This window comes from Loxodonta africana, chromosome 10, assembly GCF_030014295.1.
Source record: "Loxodonta africana isolate mLoxAfr1 chromosome 10, mLoxAfr1.hap2, whole genome shotgun sequence".
In the NCBI taxonomy this organism is placed as follows: domain Eukaryota; kingdom Metazoa; phylum Chordata; class Mammalia; order Proboscidea; family Elephantidae; genus Loxodonta; species Loxodonta africana.
Genome location: NC_087351.1, coordinates 63,511,009 through 63,538,176, shown reverse-complemented (window position 1 = coordinate 63,538,176; position 27,168 = coordinate 63,511,009). Strand labels below are relative to the sequence as shown.

At 38.1% G+C, this 27,168-nt stretch overlaps 1 protein-coding gene across 2 annotated transcripts in view; it reads right to left on the bottom strand.

Moving 5' to 3' along the window:
• The window catches only part of FRMD6 (FERM domain containing 6), an 89,390-nt gene that overhangs the window by 14,764 nt on the left and 47,458 nt on the right, over positions 1–27,168 (bottom strand). The window contains exons 3-10 of one of the 2 annotated variants that reach the window (XM_010588633.2): positions 25,574–25,664; positions 18,741–18,844; positions 17,666–17,742; positions 14,730–14,916; positions 8,456–8,611; positions 5,181–5,246; positions 4,256–4,324; positions 1,514–1,688 (exon numbers count right to left, since the gene is read on the bottom strand). In XM_010588633.2, the coding sequence (XP_010586935.1) occupies positions 1,514–1,688; positions 4,256–4,324; positions 5,181–5,246; positions 8,456–8,611; positions 14,730–14,916; positions 17,666–17,742; positions 18,741–18,844; positions 25,574–25,664 (925 nt within the window). The remainder of the gene's footprint in view (positions 1–1,513; positions 1,689–4,255; positions 4,325–5,180; positions 5,247–8,455; positions 8,612–14,729; positions 14,917–17,665; positions 17,743–18,740; positions 18,845–25,573; positions 25,665–27,168) is intronic. The other variant, XM_003408601.3, reaches the window with a different exon arrangement.

Here is a 27,168-nt window from a genome sequence, read left to right as displayed (position 1 = left end):
ACCATTTTTCTTGGTGCTTCTGTCCCTGTCTCTATTCCTCTTAATATTCATTTCAGCATTGAAGGATGTGTTTGTTATACTGGTGAGTCACTGTGGGGAGGAACTGGCAGTCTGGCAGCAGCGGAAGCCAATACACCTGACAGTTATACCAATTCTCTCAGAAAACAGGCACAGTTTGGTGGCAGACAGTGGAGAATGATTCATGTTCTCATTGCTATTTAAATTACAATGTGATCTCTAAATGGAGTCTCCTTTAGATTGAGAGACAGCTGTGGAGAGAAATCAATCAGACACACACACCTCCATAATAAAAAATAGAGACCGGTATTTGTCTTGTCTCTGTAGGAAAGGTGAGTCCTGAGAGGTCAAACCTTGTTTCAGACATGGATCTAAGATATGAATCTGCATCCGGATATTCACATACGAAAAAAAAAAAAAAAAAAAATCAAACCCATTGCCACGGAGTTGATTCTGACTCATAGTGACCCTACAGGACAGAGTAGAACTGCCCCATAAGGTTTCCAAGGAGTGGCTGGTAGATTCGAAATGCTGACCTTTTGGTTGGCAGCCAAGCTCTTAACCACTGTGCCACCAGGGCTCTGATGTGTATGTGTGGTGTGTGTGTATGTGTGTGACATTCACATAAATACCTCAAATTTAATCTAATCTAATTGCCATAAAAGTCTAATTACCAGAACTACCACAAAAATAAATTTGCAAAACAAACCGAAGGCATTTAAAAATAAACAAATTTGGGGGGACTGGAATTTGAGGTGTGCTAAATCAAGTCACCTCAGGGTGCCACTCTCAAGATGAAGGGCTGACCATTAGATTAATACTGTAAAGTTGGCAAAAGCCTGACCTTAGAGACTCCTATCCCTGCCTTCTGCTTCCCTGCCATGACTTGCCACACTCTTCTGGGCCCAGGATTCTGGGGTCCCAGATGACACAGCATTTTTTTGGCTGCTCTATATTGACTGTGTCTCAGGAGAACCCCCACAGGACTGGATGATTCTATTTTCAAATGAAAATTTCCTGTTTGTCATTCTTGCTGGGCCAGAATTGGTGGCCTCCCAGATGTCAATCAGAGAGGCTGGAGACACTTCTGGGATCCACCTCTATGGTCACTGTAATGTAATGAATAATCATATTGGAAGGAATTCCAGAGTGTCTGTGATATACAGAGCTCTGAGATGCAGGTAAAACTGTACTCTTGGCCTGCACCTTCACGCGGGGGCTTTTTGCAAGGATTTTCAAGCCAAGCATAGGAAACTCTAAAGCGATTGTGCCCCAAGTGTTGTTAAATGATTGGGGTTACCTCAGATGTTTTTAATAGGTGCTACAGTCAAGCCCATCCTTTGCCTTTCCAGGCAGTGCTGAGATGAAAATAGAAATGCTGCTCTGAATCTAGAAAGCCCTCATTTCCAAATCCCATTCTTCAGGAGGCTAAAGTCCCGGCTTATGGGTGGCAAAGGCACCACTTGCTTCCCCCTGCCCTGAAACCCTGTGATACCTTCATTTTCCTCCAGCTTCCGAATATGGCGCAGGACAGGTTGCAGGTTCATGTAGAGGCGGTGGCTGTTGCTCAGGAGTTGCAGGAGGTGTCTGGAGCGCATGGGGCACCCTGTGTAGTAGATGAGCTTCCTGGCTGAGGGCAAGCCATCAGGCAAAATCTCAAATTTCTTACCCTGTGGAGAGATTGCACAAATCAAATTCAGGAAGAAAAATCCCTGATTTTCAAGATCCCTTTTATTGTCTATTTAGTAGGAAAATCATAGATTTAGAACAGATGTACAAAGCTCTATTTAAAATTCCCTGAGGGATAAATCATTGTTTTCCCTTTCAAAAATGTCATAGGACAGAGGATTACCAAAAATTCAGGTAACAACTGACTATAAGAAAGTTGTTGGGAAATTAATTTGGTCCGTAAACTTCTGCCTAATGTACAATAAAAAATCAAAAAAAAAGAAAGTTGAGGAATATCTGTGGTGTCTTTGGTTAGTCAGGCCATTTGTATGATGAAGAAAAGGGCCTATATGAAAGCATTCTCAAATGTAACCCTTACGCCCTAACTCAGCAAACAAGAGACAAAAATTCTAGAAGGGATTAAGGTATCCAAATACCTGTTGAAAACTCACTATGTGTTTCACACTGTGCTAGGTATGAAAAAATAACAGTGAATAAGACAAGGTCCCTACATTCATGGAGCTATATCCTGGTAAGGAAGATAGCATATAAACACATAAAACAATTACAGTTTATGATAAATTCTGAAAAGAAAATAAATAAGGAGTTAGGATAGTGAACAATATAGAACACCTATTTAGGCTTAAGAAAAAATGGGAAACTTCTCTAGCTGGAAAAAGAGGGAGCTGGAAGCTAGAGGGACTATTGGAGGGATGAGGTGGGAAAGAAAAAAAAAAAAAGCTGTCAATAGAGATATAAGGAATCTCATTCTTAAAATGAGTCTGGTATCATTCACATAAAATTCTAAGTTGAGGCTAAGGGTTTGACAAAGCTCCATAAAGTTATGAGATATTCCTTTAATGTTCCAATAGTGAATATGGCAACAGGATTACAAAAGGGAATCTTCCAGATGGAATGATTCTTAGCTGGAGAGAGGTAAGGCAGGGAGGGAGGGAGGCATATTCTAACTGAAAAAAAAAAAATTCTAACTACAAACCTCAAAGTCCATACAAAGCAATATGGGTTCCTATAACCCAGATAGGGACAGAATTTCTTATCTCTGGGTTTTTTATTTTTAAAGGACTTACTAGGAGATCACAAATGTTAGAATAGGAAAAACTGAGCACTAAGTATATACTAACTCATTTACTCCTCACAGTAAGTCTATGGGAGAAAAAGTCTTTATTCATTTTAGAATAAAGAAATGGACACACGGAGAGGTTAAGTAACTTGCCCAGGGTCACGGAGTTAGGCAGAGCTGGGTTGGCGGCAAGAATCGCCTGGGAAACTTGTCAAAATAGATTCCTGGTCTCCACCTCAGACAAACTGAATCAAAACTCTCTTGAGGTAGGAGAACGAGACCCAGAAATCTGTATCTTTAAGAAGCTCCTCAGATGAGGCTGATGTATAACTAGACTCAGAAACCACTGAGTATATGACCTTAAAAAACTCAAATTCAAAAATGCATTTTATTACTTCTTAATTTGGGACACAAAAGGGGTAAGTCGGGTTATAATCTGCTCATTTTCAAGAGCTGAGATCCTTTTACAAAGAGCTGGAACGAGAGAGAGCCAGTGAGGAGGAGGCAGGTCAGGCCCAATTTAATGTATGAGGTAAAGTGAAATCAGATTGAATTGTGCCCAAGTAATTAATGTGAAGTCAGAAACAGGTCTTTTGACTCACAGGGCAGTGTGGAGTCAGTGCCCACATTCTATTTAGCAATATACCCTTTTATTTACATAGGCCATCTTCCTTACAGGAGAGAAACACATGAGTCCAAATCCTTATCTTCCTGCTTTGTCTACGTGTGTATTTTTTCCAATCATTTCTGAACAAAGCAAAATCATTGATTTTAATGACTAGATATACCTATTATTCCATAATCCTTAAAACCTTACCCCCTCAAAAAAAAAAAAAAAAGTGGATATAGCTAGCAAGGTAGAGAAACAGCTGGGGGAAAAATCAAGAATTTGCTCTAACAAAAGAAAGTATCATTCTCAATATTCTAAAAATAAAAGTATTTTCCTGTTAAGAATTCTAGAACTTCTTTATAATGATGAACTTCAAATAGATAATAATAGAAACATCCTTTTATATCACTATTTTTTGTTTAAAAGAAGTAACTTCCAAAAGAATTGGCCAACTCCCACATCAAAAGTAATTCCACCCAGTGGTTACAGCTTTGTTTTCTAATCCCTCGGCTGTACGTTTTTAAAATCATTCTCTCTGATGAACTTGTCTTGGACTTTTCCCACCACATTTCTTCTGCAACCAGAATAATTTAAGATAGTATGATGGGGACCAGATACACAAATTAAAATTAATAATTTCTTTTGCTATAAGGTTCTCTGATTTTAAGTTTATTATTTATATGAGTGAGAAGGATTATAGTACGTGCAGAAGAATACAAGAAGGCTAATTACCTTCAACTTCAACTTTTTAAAAATATCAACTTTTGTGCTTGGGACAATATTGTTTAAAAACAAAAAACAAACCAAAGCAACAACAAAAGTTGACAAAAACGAACAACAAATGAGTCACTCTTTCTAGTCAGTTATTGTAAACTTACCACAAACACCAACTTTCCAACATTTGTCCAAGGGAAATCATAAAGTAATTGTTTTTCTTCATCTAAATTCTGTGGAAAGAATTACAATGCATATCGAATTACTGGGAAAGCTGACAGACTCTAAAATGGCTCTCATTTCTCTCCTAGAAACCTAGAATACAGTAATTAAAATCTGAAAAAGGCCTCTAACTCTCTTTGGAGAAGCACAGATAGTAATTAAAAGATCAGTGATACAGTTCTGCAGCTTCTGGTTCCTGAGTGGCTGCATTAACTGGCCCTTTCTAAGGCAATCTTTCCCTTCTGGTCTATTTCTAAGTTTAAATAAAAAGTCCAAGACACTCAGGCATTAAAGTGATGCGATATAACACCTAGACTTTCATAATTGGATTTTTTTTTTACATCAAAGATACCCTTACACACTGTGTCTGCCAGGTTGAGGTATTCTTTCCCCCGTTGATGGCTGTATGATAACACCAACCCTCTGCAAAAGGGTGGCAATTACTACTTATTCAAGGAACAAATTTTATCAGAAAAATGTAACAGAAATTAGACATCTTGTCAGGTGCCATAATAAATGCAATTTTTCTTTCCACAGTTATGGATGTTCCAGAAGATAAAAGAGAATATTTAAAATCACTGACACTTAGAAAAATCTGGGATATTAATGGTCTTTTAGTGAGCTATTAGTGATGAATTTGGGCTATTCTTTGGCTTAATTTTTCAGTTATAGAGAATTTATTACTGTCTAGTATCAGACTGACTCACTTCATTGATACCACTTCATCTGCTCTGCTACAAACAGGAAATAAGGACCAATCAATGGCCACAAATGAACCCCTGAACCTATCTCAGGACTACCATAAAGGCATACCGTAAAGGCAAAACATCGTTTGTACCATTTGACATTTATTTTCCATTTACCTACCTGAAAAATCTGTATTCCCCTCATTGTCAATCCAAGGGTCAGTGAAGCTTCAATTTCTCTTTTATCCTATAGGAATAAAATGTCATGAAAAAGAAATTTTTCTTCTACAATGGACAATTCACCAAAAAAAAAAAAAAAAAAACAGAATTGGAAAGCTTTTGATCTAAAATAACTTTGTCTTTCCACATCTCTAGTTTTTCACAAGGCTGTGAACACATATTACATCAATAATGGTATATTCTACTTTGCAAATCTCTGATATTTCAAAGTATTAGTGTTTTCACTATACTATAAACATTTTCATACTGACAATATTCTACTTATATTGAGAACTCTAGTAAACAAGACAATTTTTACTGCTTTTGCATCATTTGATTTTTTTTTAAACCTTCCATCTAATGCATAATCTTTTCTCAGAGGTTAGAATCTTAAATATCAGTTGTATTCTGAGATGCACTAGACTTTGTATGTTTAAAACTGGGCAAATCTCCCAACTCTGAAGCCAAAATTAGAGACTAGTGGCTAAACATTTGAAGCTCTCTCATGAAGATAGACAATAAAGCTGTAAAATGCTTTATATTCAATGAGTTTGGAAAGAAAAATACTCATTTTTAAGACACTGAATTATCACTTGCCAATATGATATACATTCTACCAAATAAATCATAGTTCATAAAAAATAAACTACTAGGCATATAAGGAAAAAAATTCCACAATTAAAAATGCACTTTGAAATTTGGTCGTATTGTTTAAGTATGCATCTGTAATAAGTGTATATATGGAGGCATGAATTTCAAAATAAGAGGATAAAATTACTTGGTAACTAATTTTTTTTTCCCATTATGAAAGTTCTTAATAAAAACAACAAATGATTACATACAGGACTTCATTATGTTTAGTACCAGTTTTCCCATGAACGTAGGAAAAAATATTTTTAGAAAATGCATCCATACCTGGCATAGTAAAGAGAAGACAGCCTATTTTCACTATGTGGGCTGGTTTTTCAAATTAATATACTTTTACATCAAGAAAGACACACACGGTATAGGTTTAACAGGAGAAACCAATCCATCACTATATGAGTTTAGGCCAATTTCCCTTTCAGAGCTGTTCTGATTGCTTCTTAAAATAAGACTGTGCTCATAAAATTGCTGGTTGTACGTGTATGGTGGGAGAGGGGCACAGAAACTTTTTTCCGGAACGTTCCCTGTCCTCCGTCTACCTTGTTTCCATTATAAGCAGGCCTGAAATGAAGCAATTTTAGTGACTGACATTTGATTTCTCCAAAGAATGAAAACTCTGCCCATGAGGTAACAATACTTTATTTCCCTACTTTATTCAGCTACATCTTTTTAAAAATATCTTGGTTTAAGCAGACAAGGGTTATTTTCCATGCAATGTAGAAGCATACTTTAAGCAAATTTGAAAAATTAATTTTTATACAAAAGGTAAATTGGGTATATATACTTCACTACAGGATTCTCAATAGGGTTCTTTAAAATAGCAAGCTCTCCTAGCAAATAAGGCAACAAGAAATTAATATTTATTGAGCATTCACTAATGTCCCAGGCACTCCACCTAGTTATTTCAGATTCATTATCTCATTGAACCCTCCCAACATTGTAAATTGTTTGATATCATTTCCACTTAATAGATAGCCCCGGATTATAGTTATATTTATATAGGATCCCAGTGATAGTGAGTGGTAACCTAGGGTTTCTAATTGATATCTGATTTCAAAGCCACATGCTTTCCACTATAGCATTCAAACTTCTAATACATTTTAAAATAGCAGGTGATTGTCAAAATGTCATTTTTGGCATTTTCTCACAATACATACATAGTATAAATTGAGATATATCTACAGAGTCACAAACAAAATCTCTTAAGGCCCCCCTCCCCCAAAAAATCCTTAGTCCTTTAGGAATTTAGCCAAAGAGATGTTATGAAACTTAATTATGCCTTTCAAGAATGATAGGGCATTAACAATGCATTTCTTGGGCATATTACGTTTTCTGAACCAGCCAGGAAGATTATCTACCAATATATCCAAAGTACAGTCAAGTCTCCAACAGTCTAGTTACGCTAATCTTAGTATAGAGGGTGTGGTGGAGACAGGAAGCACAATAATGATGATAGTGGTAATAATAATAATGGTAACAGCAGCAAGTACATGGTGCTTAACATTGCTGGGCACTGTTTTAAGTACTTTTCATCCACTAACTCCTTACTCTTCAATAATCCTAAGAGGTAGGTATGTTACTATCCCCATTTAACTATGGGGAAACTGAAGCATAAGAGGCTAAGTAACTTGCCCAAAGACACAGAGCAAGAGGCAAAGCCGAGATTAAATCCTACACATTTAGGGCCAACAGACCATCATCTCAACAACTTCTTATTTGGTTTAAGGACATACCTTTGAGTGCTTAAAGTCAGAATTCAGGAATTATTGCCAATCAAGTAGCACTTGCGCGATAAGAAGGAGAAGTGAAGAGAAGGAAGGGGAAGGGAAGAGAAGACAGGGTGACAATAAATTGTAGTGTGAGTGATTCCCTGTACAGCCTGACTCAGGTTGTTACTGGGTGTGTGACCTCCAACGAAGGATGGAAAAATGAGGCTAGATGACAGACAGGACAAAAAAGTGAGTAGCAAACTTCAGAGATGAAGGGGAGTGCTGTGCTTTGCCATCAAGACCTGGGTTGAATGCTGGCTCTGAGACACTTACTAGTTTTGTGATCTTTGGTAAATTATTTAACTTCCCTAAGTCTCAGTTTTCTGGCCTATTAAGTAAAGATTGCAGGTCCTAATAGAGTTGAGGATTAAACAGAAAAAAAAAAAAAGATAAAATGTGTTCAATAAACACACTACTCAATAAATATTAGTAGTTGTGGTAACATTCTTATTATTTATGGTTACAATAAATATATAATAATATAGCTCCACTTTGAGGAACATAAAAAATTATGATGAAACACGTTGCAAGTGTTACTCCCCAAAGCAGAAAAGTAGTTTGAGGAGGAGAAAGACAACTATTTGGTAATCACTGAAAAGCCAGACTCATAATTTGTAGCCATTTGTTATCATTATTAAGGCCATTAAAAAATACTACATCCTGCTTTCAGGTCCGAAGAAGAGCATCATTGCTTTCAAGGCTAACCTATAATAACAAACAGCAGCTCAAAGGAAAATCTTTTAAAAACTTGTTTGAAAATGAAGTAACAGTTTTCAATAAAAGCTCCGCCTAATAGAGAAGGTATTTTTTCTCAGTTTTGTACCTTATATAATCTGTAGTAATGAACGGCGACATCATCCAGCCGAACAGCCTCTTTGATATATTTAAGATGGGCCTCAGAAGCTGTCAGTGCAAACTGATCTTTGTGCATGTTTGGAATGTGCTTCAGGATGTAGTCCTTCCCCCTCTTGGAAACAACCTGTTGGAATACAAGGGATGTGCAATGCAACATTTGTTGGAGGGATGTAAGTACTACCCACACCCCCAAAATGATGAAAGGAAGAGAGCCTAAAATAGGCCATGTAAACTGGCTAATTTCCATTAGAAAATTCCCACTATTATCCTGTTTTCACCATCTGTTATGTTACTAGGCTGAATCAGCTAATGTTGGAAAGCTACAAAGTCAATATTGCTGTAGAGCTACGTATCTAAGAGAAAAATCACAAGAAATGGAAAAAAAAAAATGTTCTCTTGGCTTTAAAATCACCAAGAAAAAAAGGATGCAAAGTTGCATAACTTTGTACACATCACTGTTTCTACCTGCAAAATTATTTGTATCATGAAATATATCTACTGTCAGCAGAGCTTCAGGTTCTGGATCCTACTTAACTCTTCTATAATTACAGCCACAAAGTGGGAGGTCCTGAATGTTAATCTAAAAAGGCAGGGGACTGGGAAGAATCCTCTGAAACATTTTTGGTTCCTGCACTGGAGGTTGAAAATGAACATTCTATTCGAGTATGTAAGAGAAAACAACGCCATTCAAACATTCGTTACAATTCACTGTGGCTCAAATTTTCATCAGACAGTGGTCTAAGCCTTCAGATGTCAAAAATATATAGTATGCAGCAGCTGCAGGCTAAGAGAAAGGTGTTGATTAGATTGAGTCTTAGCTGATTTCCTAAGGATTACAAAACATGGAAAGAATTATGAAAAGTGAACCAAAAAAGTAAAGCTTAAAATGATCAGAATTTAAAAACTAAAGAAATTTTAGTTTTAAAATGTATCTTTATAGAAACTGACATTTCATTTCTTCCTATTGAATATTTTACAGATAATTAAACCTGATGAATTACTGGCTGATTACCAAAGTTTTGTTATAAATTTTTCTTTCTAGAATCCTAGAATTTAGATGGAGATGATCTAAATCAGTACTTGTCAATCTTCTTCAGGTCAAGAACACATAGAAAATAGAATTTTTTAAAGCACTGAAGTAGATGACTTTGGCCACCCCAACCGTTGAGAAGACTGGCTAATTTTCGTCCAATAGACATTGACGCATCTGTCAGTTTGTTGTACTCTGGCGGCTTACATGTTCCTGTGATGCTAGAAGCTATGCCACTGGTATTTCAAATACCAGCAGGATCACTCATGATGGACAGGTTTCGGCAGTGCTTCCACCCTAAGACAGACTAGGAAGAAGGAACTGGTGGTATATTTCTGAAAAAAATTGACGAGTGAAAGCCTTATGAAGAGCAACGGGACATTGTCTGGTATAATGCCGGAAGATGAGTCCCTCAGACACTCAAAACATGACTTGGGAAGAGCTGCCTCCTCAAGATAGAGTTGACCTTAATGACATGGATGGAGTAAAGCTTTTGGGATCTTCATTTGCTGATGTGGCATGACTCAAAATGAGAAGAAACAGCTGCAAACATCAATTAATAATTGGAATATGGAATGTATGAAATATGAATCTAGGGAAATTGGAAGTCATCAAAAATGACAGGGATCACATAAAGATCAATATCCTAGACATTACTGAGCTGAAATGGAGTGGTATTGGCCATTTCGAATCAGACGATAACATGCTCTACTATGCCAGGAATGAGAAATTAAAGAGAAATGGCATCACATTCATCATCAAATGGAACATTTCCAGATCTAACCTCAAGTATAACGCTGTCAGTGACAGGATAATATCCATACACCTACAAGGAAGCCCAGTTAATACGACTATTACTCAAATTTATGTACCAACCACTAATGCCAAAGATGAGGACACTGAAGATTTTTACTAACTTCTGCAGTCTGAAATGATCAAACACGCAGTCAGGCTGCATTGATAATTCCTGGTGATTGGAACGCAAAAGCTGGAAACAAAGAAGGATAAGTAGTTGGAAAATATGGCCGTGGTGATAAAAATGATGCCAGAGATCACACGATAGAATTTTACAAGACCAATGACTTCTTCTTTGGAAATACCTTTTTTCAACAGCATAAACGGCAACTATACAGGTGGACATCACTGGATAAAAGACACAGGAATCAAATCGACTACATCTTTGGAATGAGACAATGGAGAAGCTCAATACCATCAGTCAGAACAAGGTCAGGAGCTGACTGTGGAACAGACCATCAGTTGCTCATGTGCAAGTTGAAGCTGAAGCTGAAGAAAATTAAAGCAAGTCCACAAGAGCCAAAATATGACCTTGGGTATATTCCACCTGATTTGGAGACCATCTCGAGAATAGACCTGACACACTGAACGCTAATGATCAAAAAAGACCAGATGAATTGTGGAATGACATCAAGGACATCATATATGAAGAAAGCAAGAGGTTATTAAAAAGACAGGAAAGAAAGAAAAGACCGCAAGAGATGTCAGAAGACACTCTGATATTTGCTCTTGAATGTCTGGGAGCTAAAGCAAATCAAAGAAATGATGAAGTAAAAGAGCTTAACAGAATATTTCGAACGGTGGCTCGAGAAGACAAAGTAAAATATTACAATGAAATGTGCAAAGATCTAGAATTAGAAAACCACAAGGGAAAAACATGCTCAGCATTTGTCAAGCTGAAAGAACTTAAGGAAAAATTCAAGCTTTGAGTTGCAATATTGAAGGATTTTACAAAGAAAATGCTGAATGACACAGGAAGCATCAAAAGAAGATGGAAGGAATACACAGTCACTGTACCAAAAAGAATTGGTTGATGTTAAACCATTTCTGGAGGCAGCGTATGATCGAGAACAGATGGTACTGAAGGAAGAAGCCCAAGCTGCACTGAAGGGAAGGGTGAAAAACAAGGATCCAGGAATTGACGGAATACCAATTGAGATGTTTCAACAAACGGAAGCAGCACTGGAGTGCTCACTTGTCTATGTCAAGAAATTTGGAAGACAGCTTCCTGGCTAACCGACTGGAAAAGATCTGTTTTGTGCCTATCCCAATAAAAGGTGACCAATAGAATGTGGACATTATTGAACAATATCATTAATATCACACAGAAGTAAAATTTTGCTAAAGATAATCCAAAAGCAGTTGCAGGAGGACACTGACAGGTTCACTGAACAGAAATTCAAGCTGGATTCAGAAGAGGACATGGAATGAGGGATATCACTGCTGAGGTCAGATGGATCTGGATGAAAGCAGAGAACACCAGAAAGATGTTTACCTGTGTTTTATTGACTATGTAAAGCTGAGCAAATGATCCAGGAAGGTGAACTATATGAAGATGAACATGGCATCAGGTTTGGAGGAAGATTCCTTAACAACCTGTAATATGCAGATGACACAACCTTGCTTACAGAAAATGAAGAGTACTTGAAGCACTTACTGATGAAGACCAAAGACTACAGCCTTCAGTATGGATTATACCTCAACAGGAAGAAAACAAAAATCCTCACAACTGGACCAATAAGCAACTTCATGACAAATGGAGAAAAGATTGAAGTTCTCAAGGATTTCATTTTTTATTTGCATCTACAATCAATGCCTATGGAAGGAGTAGTCGCAAAATCAAATGATGTATTGCAAATCTGATGCAAAAGACCTCTTTAAAGGGTTAAAAAGCAAAGATGTCCCTTTAAGGACTAAGGTGCACCTAACCCAAGCCCTGGTTTTTCAATCGCCTCATATGCATGAGAAAGCTGGGCAATTAATAAGGAAGACTGAAGAAGAACTGAGGTCTTTGAATTAAAGTGTTAGTGAAGTATATTGAATGTATTATGGACTGTCAGAAGAATGAACAAACCTGTCTTGGAAGATAAGCCAGAATGCTCCTTAGAAGTGAGGATGTGAGACTGTGTCTCGTGTACTTTGGACATGATAAAGAAGGGACCAGTCCCTGGAGAAGGACATCATGCTTGGTAAAGTACAGGGTCAGTACAAAAGAGGGAGAACTTCTATGAGATGGACTGACACAGTGGATTCGACAATGGGCTCAAACATATCAACAATTTTGAGGATGGCGCAAGAATGGGCAGTGTTTCATTCTGCTGTGCTTAGGGTCACTATATAAGCTGGAACTGACTGAAATATAAAAGCTTGAAACTTTTCATAGTTTCTCTTCAACAACTGAAGTGCTCAAGTAAGTCAACAAAAACTTATTAAGCACCTGGATGTGAAGAACTGAAGCAGCAGAAAAGGCTAAATTGACACCTGTTCTGTACTCGGGCAAGAGACAAACAGATCATTTGGAAATAAGATGTAAAACACCATGACAGTCTTATCTCCAGGGATTTATTAAGTCCAGAGGAGGGGCACTGGGCACCTAGACATTCTGCACAGAGGGAACCACATGGAGCTGAGTATTGGAGGATGAGTAGGAGTTAGCTAGGTGAAAAAAGAGGGAGGGCTTCATAGTCTAGAGGAACTGTAAGAAGGAAAGCCAAAAAGTGTGAAATATCACAGTAGATGTGGGAAAATATAAACTTCTGGGCTCAAAGTGCAGGACAACCTGAAAGGAAGATGAAGACACTGGCAGTGACCACATGCTGGAGAGCTTCTAGGTCATGCTTGAGAGCCTGGGCTTCACACTGCAGGTGACAAGCAAAAGCAAAATTGTTTCACCTGCAAGCTGTGGAATAAAGACTGAAGCAGGGACAAACCTCTAAAACAGTGCTGCCAGATGGGAGCCAGAACCTGAGAAATGATAGAAACAATGGTGGGGAGGAGATCCAGTAAACATCTAGGAAGTTAATAACAATACAACAGAAATACAAGAGAATTTGATTTTGTAAGCTGGGTGATGGGTAATCAAGTGTTTGTTAGAGGGTGTTGTAGTTGGCTGGAAGGGGAGGTGGAAAGAAAATGGTAAAGGGGAGTCTTATAGTGGCTCTCAAGTTTCTGGGTGACTGAGCAGATGGCAGTTGCACTTGCTGAGATTGGGAATGTAGAGGTAGAACTATATAAAATTGAAGTAGGAAGAAGTTGAATTTAATTTGGGACATTTTGAGTTTGAGATCCTTATGGATAACCACCTGTACATGGATACAGAGGAGACAAACAGATTTGGGAGTTGCCAGCACAGAAGTGGTTGTGAAAAGTGTTGACTTTGGATGAGATTTGAGTGAATGGTTAAGTGTCACCTGTGGCAGAGAAATTACAGTAAAAGAAGTGAAGCGTCCACTGGATTTGGCAAAATAAAGGACACCTTAGAGAGAGCACCATGAATGGAAGGAAGGGAGAATAAGGCAGGTGGGAAGTGGGTTGAGAATATATATGGAAAGTAAAGAAGCTAAAAAATCATACATGCACTATTCTTTTGAGAAGTTTCATTGAGGAAGTAAGGCAAGAGCAGTACCTCTTTCTTCTCTTCTCCCCTAACATCGCCAGCCCTCGCCCCCATTCCTTTCTTTCCTGATGATGGGTGGGTGAGAACTAAACACATTTTGTATGTTCTGAGTGAAGAAGAGTCAGTTTGAGGGAGAGGTTGAAGATACAGAAGAGAGAGAAGAAAATACAGCACAGGCCTGGAAGAATGCAGAAGATGGAACCAAGAAAGGCAGTGTCTCCTCCTATGAGATGAAACTGCGATGATAAAGATGGGAACACATATAGAAAGAATAGGATGGAAAAAGTAGTTGAGATGGTTCATGTTTGAATAATCTAAGCCTTCTTGCTGAAGTAAAGGGGTCATTCCACCCCCAGGTGTGAAGTGATGATGGTCAGAGCCAAGAGCTTACTTATATTTGTTTTCTCGGCAGAGGAAAAGCTATGAATGATCTCATCTTTTGAAGAGTGATGTTCTTCTTCCCTCAAACAGGGGAAAATGTCACTCCAATAACAACAGAAAAAAAGGCCAAGGCCATATAAGTGCCAAAAGGAGGTCAAAAAAATTCCAAGTTCCACCACCATATTTAGGATAGACAGCGGTCCTCTTCTCTGTTAACTATAAGCAGATATGCAGTAAAAGTACACCACAACATCTTGTGTACCACGCTCTCAAGTGTTAAATTTAGATTTGTGTATCACGAAAGGTTTTACTGGCCACAAAACATCTGGGTTCCCATGTCTTGAAGCAGCTTGAGTAGTTCACAATGCATTAGAAATGCGCTAGAGAAAACACCCTTTAGAATTTGAAAATAGTGCCTACCCAAGATGGGAAGTAAGCCTCTGGCTCAAAGTATTTTCCATAGTGCTTATTCCTTTTGAAGTTCCCAAGATCAGCCTGCAGGGCAAAGGCTGCCAGCAGGAAGTAGGCCTCCTCTCGGAGCACACACTGAGAATGAAGAACTTGTTTTCTCAGGTGCCAGTAATAATAGTATCTTGCTGCTCTGTCACTAGGAAAATAAAAGAAAACAGAACTCACATTTTGATGGAACAGTCCAATGGCATGTAAACAGAACCCAAATCCTGCCATCCATCTGGTGACAGGAGCCCTTCTGTTTCTGCCTCTCCCTTCCTAGCTCTCCTCCTCCCTCCCTCCTCACTGAAAAGGGAGAGGTTGTAGCTAATACCTGATCGCTAGTGTCACTGAGGTCGCAGAGGAGTCAGACTCTAAATCAGACTACCCAGGCTGCAAAAATAAATTTCCTAAGGCTTGTGACATTTAATTCATTCAGAGAAGAGAAAAAAGGTCTGAATTATTCCACTCCAATACAGTATTTCATTTAACAACTATTAGAATAGAAGCCTAGGCATTTGTTGTCTGTATTAAAGTAATTCTGCTCCAGTGACATAATATGGGCAAATCTCTGAGGGGCAATTCTGGCTTAATGTTTTGTTATTCTTTTTTTGTTTGTTTTTTGTTTTTCAGCTATAAACCCTACAAATACTCCAAGTCCCTTTAAGAAGGTTTCTGTTTTCTATGTCCTTCTAGAAAAAATTTGCTTAACTACACTGTTTTCATATCTCTCTATGAATGAATGAACTGAAAGCTTTAAAATTTTTTTCGTTGTTATTATTAAAAGGATATTATTTATGGGCACGTTTCTACAGGCAAATGTCATGACAATCACAATGCTTCCTACAAATGAAAATAGTAACAGCACGCTCATTACAATCCTTTGAGGACAGAAATAAACACCAAACCAAACCAAACCCGCTGCCGTCAAGTTGATTCCGACTCATAGTGACCCTATAGGACAGAGTAGAACTGCCCCATAGAGTTTCCAAGGAGCACCTGGCAGATTCGAACTGCTGACCTCTTGGTTAGCAGCCATACCACTTAACCACTATGACACCAGGGTTTCCAGAAATAAACACAGTCACCATTAAATACACTGAGTAAGAAGTACTGACTGGGTAAAGACATGGTCAAAGCTCCATAATATGTCACAGGCAAATAGGATGCCTTCACGATCAAAGTAAAAATGCAAGAAAAACATGTATTTGTGTGTGTGTGTGTGTACGTATGTATGCACTTAAATGAGCTTATTTATCCTCCTGTTAAAAAAAAAAACAATTTTTTTTTTCTTTTAGGTTGAGTGTTCACCTGAGATTCACAGCTCATTAGTTGATGATAATAAAAACATAAGGCTATGTTTAAGTATGGAGAGCTGAAGACAAGCATTTATGTAAGTTTTTTTCCTTTCGGACGGAGTACTTTTCAGAGCATTTCTTTTTATAATACTGACCACACAGTGTAACCCTGGGGAAAAAGGTAGAAGTAAAGGTATGAATTACGCATTCATTAGCCCCAGGGGGTAATTAGTAGCTAAATAAGACATTTTCCTTCATTCCAAAGCATTCCACACTTATCAGGTAAATTGTGAGAAAAATCTATATAAACAGAATAACTGACAAAGTTTTTCCAGCCTTTAAAAAACAAATTCTTTACTGTCTAATATTTTTTACTTCTTAATTTGCATCTGGAGTGATGTAAATATGAAGAGCAAATCTTTTAAATGCAACCAAGTGCATCTTTCTCTCTTTTACGTGGGTTTCTCGAAGTTCAAAAACCAATGAATGAAACAATTCACATTACTATTATTTTCAATCGACCAACAAAATCACCTCTGAAACTTTTTCCATCTTATTGTTTTTGTTGTTGTGTGCCGTCAAGTCGATTCCAACTCATATTGATCCTCTAGAGCAGAGTAAAACTGCCCCTACAGGGCTTCCTAGGCTATAATCTTTAAGGGAGCAGATTGCTAGGTCTTTTACTAGAACAGCTGGTAGATTCAAACAACTGACCTTTCAGTTAGCAGCCTAGCATTTAACCACTGCACCATGAGGGCTCATACTCTTAACTGAATTCTTCAAATAGTGAATTCTAAATTTATATCATTAGCATATTATTGTTCATGCGTCCACCTCCAGAACAAGAATCAGCAAACTGCCACTGTCAAACTGCATCTAAGACTCTCAGAGGCAGCTCCACTGGTCTTAATTTTAGCTTTCAAGCTACTGTCAAGCATAAAGGACCCCAAATGTGGAAGGGAAATTGGGCTCTACAAATACTGTGTACTTTATACGAGTGGGTTCCTGCCCCCGCCCCTGCCCCACCCTCCACAGGAAAAGGATATAATCCTTTAATCAGTTTTTCTACCCTTCACAAAAGTGCTAGTTCCTTCTTGAAAGAAATATCTTTCTGGTGGCTGATTTGTCACTGAAAATTTGGAATATAGAAAATGTGAGCCAGTGACATTTTCACTGACAGTCTAACATCATCATTCAGTCATTTTATTCATTCATTCAGCAAATATTTACTGAGTGCCTACTGTTTCAGGCACATCAAGTACAAAAAGATTAAAAAAAAAAAAAACCTTCTCTTATGGAATCTAAGACAAAGGAGCCCTGTTGGCGCAGTGGTTAAGTGCTCAGCTGCTAACCGAAAGGTCAGTGGTTCAAACCCACTAGCTGCTCCATGGGAGAAAGATGTGCAGTCTGCTTCCATAAAGATTTCCAGCCTTGGAAACACTATGGGGAAGTTCTACTCTGGCCCACAGAGTCACTATGAGTCGGAATCAACTCAACAGCAGTTGGGGGTGAAGACAAATAATAAACATAAGTAACTTGTTTCATATGTTAGAAAGGACATAAGTGCTATGGGAAAAAAAAAAGGTTTAGACTCTCTTTTCCTCATACCTGATCAATCTGCCATTTTCCACATAGTACTGTACGCGAAAGTGGATGATCATAGGAGGTCCAAACTGGTCAATACCCTAAAATAAACGTACATTTTAAATTGAAGCTATTTTTAGGTACTTCAAAAATGGGTTTCAAAAGCAGCCAAAATACCATACTTGAGAGATACCGTTTAAACACTGAAAGGTTTTACCCACTTCTAATGAGTGGGGCTTCTGATGGGTAGACAGTTATCTCATATGGATACCAGGTCCATGTAAAACCAGGAATGTATAATGCAAAATGGGCATCATCACTCTATCTGATTCTCATTCACGGTTATGCCAATGTCAACATGAGAGAGATAAAAATAAATGCCAGTGGAAATTTCTAGCTGAGATCCAGTTCCTCTCACTGCTCTGTCCCCTGTGGTGACCATTTGCTCCTTATTACAAATGTTCTCTTGTTCCTCTGACATTCCACATACCAAATTCTAATATGCTGTTTCTTTATTCAGATATTCATGTTCCTTACTTTGTAGTTAGCTTTGAAGTAGTCTTTCAGCTTATTCCAAGAATTCTTAAATACAAATTGGAGAATCCTGGATTAGACACTGGTTTTATTCTTGACTACTTGGGTGATTCTGGAAACAGTATGTAAATTCCCCACGAATACTCCTAGGTGTACATGGAGTTTACGTTTACTAAATGAAGGCACCAGGTACAATAAAATAATAAAGTATCAAATGCGAGTACAGTAAAAGTAGATTAAAAATTCCTTAGAACTTCCAGACCATCAGTTTTGACAACTGACATGGCTACAGGAAAATAACAAATACTTATTCTATCTACCTTGAGGTTTCACTTCAAAGCATTATCCCAAAATTACTAAAAAGTTATTATCTGACTATTTTACCAGGTATCTGAAATCTATTGTTATATGCTATAAGCAATTCATACTTGACTAATTTGACATTTTAAAACTTATTTCCATTTCCCATTCTCTACTGCATAACACAGTGTTAATATTTTCTTCTAATGTTTAATAGCTAAAATAAACATTAAAAAAATAATTTTGCTCATAAATGCAATCTCACCCAAGTGACTTCGTATTGGCGTACCTTGCTGGCCTCTTTCTTCCATTCTTTTGGACAATATTTATAAAGCTTTTGTGACAACTCCATATATACATGTTCATTATCTATACATGAAAAAAAGGAGACAAAAAGATAAACAATAGATTTTAAAAAGGTAAAGAATATAAAAAGAAACAATTTTTTTTTTAAGAGCCTCGATATTTGTGAAAAATAGAGTCTTTCAGACTATTCCTTCTCTGTGTTCTCCACATCAAAACACAGAGTGGCAAAATGATAAACCATTATTTGCAATGCCTTTGGGATTGATCTCATGGGACCTATAAACCAAAACTAAACCTGTTGCCGTCAAGTTGATTTCAACACACAGCGACCCTACAGGACAGGGCAGAATAGCCCTATAGGTTTCCCAAGGCTATAATGGAAGTAGGCTGTCACATCTTTCTCCCGAGAAATGGCTGGTGAGTTCGAACTGCTGACATTTCAGTTAGCAGCTGAGCACTTAACCACTGCGCAACCAGGGCTCCTATCTCGTGGGAAGAGAAGAATCTTATAAAAAACAAGCATAAAGAATGCACAAAATATTCCTCAAGGGAATGGTGTTCATAAGATGAGCAAAAACTAAGATTGTTAAAACCCATGTAAAAATGATTTGAACATGTGAAAACAAGTTGGTAAAAAATATAAAAATTTTCAGATTTCCCAAGAAGAATCTTTTAAAAGAGAGATACACTTCTGTCTTAGTCATCTAGTGCTGCCATAACAGAAATACCACAAGTGGATGATGCTAACAGACAGAAATTTATTTTCTCACAGCCTAGTAGGTTATAAGTCCAAATTCAGGGCGTTGGCTCCAGGGGAAGGCTTTCTCTCTCTGTCAGCTCTGGAGGAAGGTCCTTGTCCTCAATCCTCCCCTGGATGAGGAACTTCTCAGGTGCGGGGACCCCGCTCTGTTCCTGGTGCTGCTTTCTTGGTGGTGTGAGGTCCCCAACTCTCTGCTTGCTTCCCTTTCCTTTTAGGCACACCCCAGGGAAACTCCCTTTACCTTGGATCAGGGAGGTGACCTCAGTAAGGATGGTGTTACAATCCCACCCTAATCCCCTCAACATAAAATTACAATCACAAAATGGAAGACAACCACACAATACTGGGAATCATGGCCTAACCAACTTGATACACATATTTTTGGGGGGACATGATTCAATTCATGACATTCCAACCTCTGGCCCCCTAAAAATCACATCCTTGCAACAAGTAAAACATATTCACCACATTGTATCAAAGTAAATAAAAGTCTTAACTCCAAGTCCAAAATCCAAAAATTCTTCTTCATCTGTGAAATCTAAAATATAAGTTATCTGCTTCCAAAGGTACAATGGCAGAACAGGCACAAGCTAGACATTTCCATCACAAATGGGAGATACTGAAGGGAAAAGAAGGCATAACAGGCACCAAGCAAGTAAGCAGAAGACATTACATTAGCCCTCAAAGCCCTGAAAATAATCCCCTGTTCTCTGAGACAATTTAAACAATAACCCTGCCCTCTAGCCTCTAGATATTGGCCACACTCTCCTGATCATAAGTGGAGGCCTCTTGGCCCTGGGCTTCAGCTCCACCTTCTAGGCTCACTGGGACTGCAACCCTACTCCCTAGACTTTAGGCACACCATTCTCCAATTCCATCTGAGTGGCAATTCCACCCTTAGAAACACCAGAGGCCACGGCTCTGCCCTTTGGAACCCCTGAGGTCACGGCCATACCTTTTGAGGCTGAGGCAGCTCGGCCTACTTGTGTTGTCTCTTAAGCTTCTGCTTCCTGGCTTCTTGGCCTCCTGGCTCTTGGGGCCTCACGCCTGTATCTGCCCTGCTGGGGCAAGTGTTTCAAAGCCCTGTAGCTCCATCAGTAAGTGTCTAGAGGCACCACACTCTGCCAGGAAGCCTCCTGCACACAGGCACTCGGCTCTCTTGCTCTGTGGGTTGGCTCCAGCGCTGTCTCAAGGCTCTGCTGCTGTTGCCGCTTCTCTGCAACTGTAGGTTCTCCACTGCACTGGTCCTTTGCTGCTGTCACAACTCAACACATTCACAGTTTTAAAACTGCTTCTACATTTTCGGTATCTGTTAGAGCAGCACCCCACTCTCGTGGTATCAAATTCTGTCTTAGTCATCTAGCATTGCCATAACAGAAATACCACAAGTGGATCGCTTTAACAAAGAGAAATTTATTTTCTCACCGCCTAGTAGGTTGTTGTTAGGTGCCGTCAAATCGGTTCCGACTCATAGCGACCCTACCCACAACAGAATGAAACACTGCCCGGTCCTGAGCCATCCTTACAATCGTTGCTATGCTTAACCCCATTGTTGCAGCCACTGTGTCAATCCACCTTGTTGAGGGTCTTCCTCTTTTCCGCTGACCCTGTACTTTGCCAAGCATGATGTCCTTCTCCAGAGACTGATCCCTCCTGACAACATGTCCAAAGTATGTAAGACACAGCCTTGCCATCCTTGCTTCTAAGGAGCATTCTGGTTGTACTTCTTCCAAGACAGATTTATTTGTTCTTCTGGCAGTCCACGGTATATTCAATATTCTTCGCCAACACCACAATTCAAAGGCGTCAACTCTTCTTCGGTCTTCCTTATTCATTGTCCAGCTTTCACATTCCTATGATGCAATTGAAAATTCCATGGCTTGGGTAAGGCGCACCTTAGTCTTCAAGGTGACATCTTTGCTCTTCAGCACTTTAAAAAGGTCCTTTGCAGCAGATTTACCCAATGCAATGTGGCTTTTGATTTCTTGACTGCTGCTTCCATGGCTGTTGATTGTGGATCCAAGTAAAATGAAATCCTTGACTACTTCAATCTTTTCTCCGTTTATTATGATGTTGCTCATTGGTCCAGTTGTGAGAATTTTTATTTTCTTTATGTTGAGGTGCAATCCATACTGAAGGCTGTGGTCTTTGATCTTCGTTAATAAGTGCTCCAAGTCCTCTTCACTTTCAGCAAGGAAGGATGTGTCATCTGCGTAACGCAGGTTGTTAATGAGTCTTCCTCCAATCCTGATGTCTCGTTCTTCTTCCTATAGTCTAGCTTCTCGTATCATTTGCTCAGCATACAGATTGAATAGGTATGGTGAAAGAACACAACCCTTTCGCACACCTTTCCTGACTTTAAACCAATCAGTATCCCCTTGTTCTGTCCAAACAACTGCCTCTTGATCTATGTAAAGGTTCCTCATGAGCACAATTAAGTGTTCTGGAATTCCCATTCTTTGCAGTGTTATCCATAATTTGTTATGATCCACAGTCGAATGCCTTTGCATAGTCCATAAAACACAGGTAAACATCCTTCTGGTATTCTCTGCTTTCAGCCAGGATCCATCTGACATTAGCAATGATATCCCTGGTTCCACGTCCTCTTCTGAAACTGGCCTGAATTTCTGGCAGTTCCCTGTAGATATACTGCTGCAGCTGTTTTTGAATGATCTTCAGCAAAATTTTACTTGCGTGTGATATTAATGATATTGTTCTATAATTTCCACATTTGGTTGGATCACCTTTCTTGGGAATAGGCATAAATATGAATCTCTTCCAGTCAGATGGCCATGAAGCTGTCTTCCATATTTCTTGGCATAGACGAGTGAGTACCTCCAGCACTGCATTCGTTTGTAGAAACATCTCAATTGATATTCCATCAGTTCCTGAGGCCTTGTTTTTCACCAATGCCTTCAGAGCAGTTTGGACTTCTTCCTTCAGTACCATTGGTTCCTGATCATATGCTACCTCTCGAAATGGTTACAAGCAGTAGGTTACAAGTTCAAATTCAAGGTGTCGGCTCCAGAGGAAGGATTTCTCTCTCTGTAGGCTCTGGAAGAAGGTCGCTGTCATCAGCCTTCCCATGGTCAGGGAGCTTCTCAGGCACAGGGACCCTGAGTCCACAGAATGTTGCTGCTTTCTTGGTGGTATGAGGTCCCCAACTCTCTGCTTGCTTCCCTTTCCTTTTATCTCTTGAGAGATAAAAGGTGGTGCAGGCCTCACCCCAGGGAAACTCCCTTTACCTTAGATCAGCGAGGCGACCTCAGTAAGGGTGGTGTTACAATCCCACGCTAATCCTCTCAACATAAAATTACAATCACAAAATGGAAGACAACCACACGATACTGGGAATCATGGCCTAACCAAGTTGATACACATACTTTTGGGGGGACATAATTCAATCCATGACAACTTTCAAAGAGGTGCTTCAGCATTCTTATCTTGTTGTTGTTGTTAGGTGCTGTCAAATTGGTTCTGACTCATAGCAACATTATGTATCACAGAACAAAAAGCTGCCTGGTCCTGCACCATCCTTACAATCATCATTATGCTTGAGCCCACTGTTGCAGCCACTGTGTCAATCCATCTTGTTGAGGGTCTTCCTCTTTTCCGCTGACTCTGTACTTTACCAAGCATGATGTCTTTCTCCAGGGACTGATTTCTTCTGACAACATGTCCAAAGTATGTAAGACGCAGTCTTGCCATCCTTGCTCCTAAGGAGCATTCTGGTTGCAACTCTTCCGAGACAGATTTGTTCCTTCTTTGGGCAGTCCATGATATATTTAATATTCTCTTATCTTGTACAATGTTTTAAATCTTTTCTAAAAAGCTATTCCTTTTTCTCTAATTTCCTAACCATGACTAAGGCGACATCCTCTGTCCCCATGGAAAACTCAAAAAAACCAAACCCACTGCCATCACGTCAATTCCAACTCATAGCAACCCTAAAGGACAGAGTAGAACTGCCCCATAGAGTTTCCAAGGAGCACCTGGTGGATTTGAACTGCCGACCTTTTGGTTAGCAGCCAGAGCTCTTGACCACTACGCAATCAGGGTTTCCACCCCACGGAAGGCTCTGTAGAAAAAGGTAAAATGTACTTATTTTAGAAGGGAAGTGTGTTCATTTACTATTCCAAGGATAACAACTTCACTACACTGTTAACTTCTGACTAAATCCTGGGATTTGACTGGAAAAATACCATGATATAAATGGTATATTAAGTCAACCAATTTGAATCATAAATAAGAAAGAGGGCCGAAAGACAAAAAAAAAAAAAAAAGGATACTACTTAAATTCATTAATCAGGTCAACTAAAACCATCTCCCATCTCTCACTGACTAAACACAAAATGGTAGGACCAGACAACCTTCCTGATGAATCTGATTTATAGTTCGGTTTGATTTCCCATGTGAAGAGGCAGCATAGTGAGTAGAATTGAGACTGTTCACCACAAGAACACTTACGTATTTTTAAACTACCACTATGTCTCTACCACCTGCCAGTGTGGCCAGAGCTTTAAGAATTCCCATGCACACATCAATCCTGCAAAGCAGGTACAGAAGTAATTTCCATTTGGCATGTGAGAAAACTGAAGACGAGAGAAATCAAATGATATGTCCAAAGCCAGGCAGCTAGTTAGTGGTAGAACCAGAATTAGAGCCAGGTCATTTGATTCTTATTCCAGTATTCTTTCATGACACCACAATCTCTCTTTTAAAAAGGACATCTTAAAAAACTTTTATTTTGAAACCTAAGGAAGCTGTAAACTTGTCTTCTTGGACTGACTTGTTGAACAACAAGGATCAACAGTCTGGCTATAGCTGTAATTAAAAGAATTAACTATGAGTATAGAATAATAAAAGAAAAATTATTTACAATCTGTTGGGTATCTTATAGCTCCTAGCCCCTTCTTTGAAAGAATCATGGAGGTATGTATTAACACAAGGATGGAGCTCAGCATTTGTGTTTTTATTGCTTTAACTACAAGAAGAAACTGAAGAGCAAATGGTTGACTCATAGGGTCCTAATGTGTTCTCTACTCCATGTTGCCCAGTTTCTCTTAAAAAGGAACTGAAAATGGTTCACATCTTGCAGAGGGAAGACCTTATTTATCAACTGATCATGATACACTTCCCAACATGTCAGACCTAAGCAGTTTATAGTATTGACCAGATTCTCAAGATTTCTTAAGATTTTAAATTTAAATCAAACAGAATAATTCAAATCTAAGTATAAAATATGATTAAATACATTTCAAAAAAGGGTCTTCTTGATAAACTGACCAGAGATATGAAAGCTTTTGGGCATCTAAAAGATGAAATTAATTAAGAGAAATTTAAAAACATGATTTGAAAGAAGAAAGCTCAAAGAGAATGGCTACAGATAAGTCCTAGGAACTTTGACTGAGGAGTTATGCATGGGGGAGGTGGGGAGAAAGCTTATCTGGAGCCTTTACTTGAAAATCTTCTCCACATAAAGCATACAGAAGAAACTGACCCCATATTTCCAAGTCATACTGACTAAAAAAATAGGCAAGGGGTACTAATGGAAAAACAGAAAATCAGAGTGAATTAATATATCATTTTGTTATATAGTAAACAGCACAAGATCTTGAATAAGGAAATGTCAGTTTTATTATGTTTAGATTTCTTTAGTGTTAAAAATCATAAAACAAATTAAATTATGAAAATATCCAGGATATTTTCTTACTAGCTCCAGTTGCTGCCTGAACACAATGAAACAAAAATCAAGCTTGATTAGTTGCAAACACATAAAACCCAGGCTACTGAAGAATGATTTTTTAAGTTCAAGCTATATTTAATATCTGATATAAAACCCTAAATGTTGTAAGAAATATACAATAGTTGAGATTAAAAACGAATACCAGACTAAAAATTATGATCACTTATACAGGCTTTTTGACAATCACAATTTTATAGCAGCATGTCCGATTTAAGTTACAGCTATAAAATGTCATTTCCTCAGAGACAGTTTGGTGAAATCACTAGTGACAGGACTGGAGACTTACTTTGTATGACACTGAGTCCAAAAAGGTGACAGTCCTTTAGCCTGAGCAGGTCACACACCTGGACCAGCAACTGATGACATAGAATTTTAACCTGTAGGGGGAAAAAAAAGCATGAATTGAAATAACAATTCAATTAAGTCCTCACAAAAAGCCACAATTAGACAATTTAATGTATTATAAATATACATCTTGAAAGGGCAAGCTGACACTAGCAAAATAACTACTGGTTTATGGAAATCACTTTAATTTATGGCTGTGTTTCAATAATGATTATCACAATACCAATTTTTACAACATAGTAATGAAGTACCAGTACAATCTTACACAAGACTCATAAATCTTATGGCACATGGACAAGGCCTTACTCTAAAACCATGGTGTATAATAAATGAGTTTTTCACAGTATACCCAGAACAGCCTAATACTCAGATTATCAAAAGTATTAACTTGGCAAGTATCTTTTCAAGAAAAGTTTTCCTCTTGATAGTCTAAACAAAATACTCACATACTGCACAATGAGTGAATGCCTAGCTTTTATTTATTGCAATAAATCACTTTTGTCTAATATCTTTTTAATACTTAAAGCAGATTCCTTTTCTGAGTCTGGTATAATTCACACGTAACAAAACTATATTAATTTGGAATACTGGGGATGTTATTCTGAATAAGTCATCGCATTTTAAATACGTAACAGAATAGTTTTTAAAAGATACAGATTAAAAATTTTCTCAAATGTTTAATGAAGTTGGGTTTTTTTTTTTGGTAATTCTGCTTAGTAATTTGGTGATTCAGAATCAACAAAGCTTATTAGAATTAGGATTGAATTTAAGAGATCACTCAGGTCAATTTCTTCATTTTACAGAAGTAGAAAATAAAACCCAGAAAATGTAAAGTCATATAACCAACAGTGACAAGACAGAAACTCACAACTGTACTCACTTGTGTATTACAATATATTTATATATATATATTAAAGTATGTGCAATTTAATAGTTTATCAAATGAATTGTAAAAATAGCATGTGGTGTTTCCCCTCTGATTTATACTATTAATTTGCAAATTTGTTCTTAAATGATAATGATACCAATTACATTTTAATTACTATAAATTCTAAGTCAGTTAACTCTGAATTAATGATGCTTTCTTACACCTTAATATGAAACTCAGATTTAGAAAATAAAAACATGCCAAAGTCCTTCAAAAATTGAAAGCCAAACATTTCGGAACTGGTGATAATTCCAACTGCAGTAAGAAAAATAGGTATACTGTTCTTTTCCACATTCATTATTAAATGGGAACCAACTGAAGCACCTTATTCACTGGAAAGAACGAAAGATATTTAAGGTCAGAGTAGCCATCAACTCAGCTGCTTAGAAGCACCAGGAACTCAGTGAAACTAGGACATTGTTTTACTTTATGTTCAGGATATATAGGAAGTACTCAGTAAATAAATGTCTGATGAATGAGAGCCAGAAGTCTGATTCCCCTGTAGGCTCCTCACCTACCTCTGTTTCATGACTACAGATTACACCCTGACCTACCAAGCAAACACTTTTATAAATGTTGTCAAGAAGGAATTTAGGAAAAATGTATCA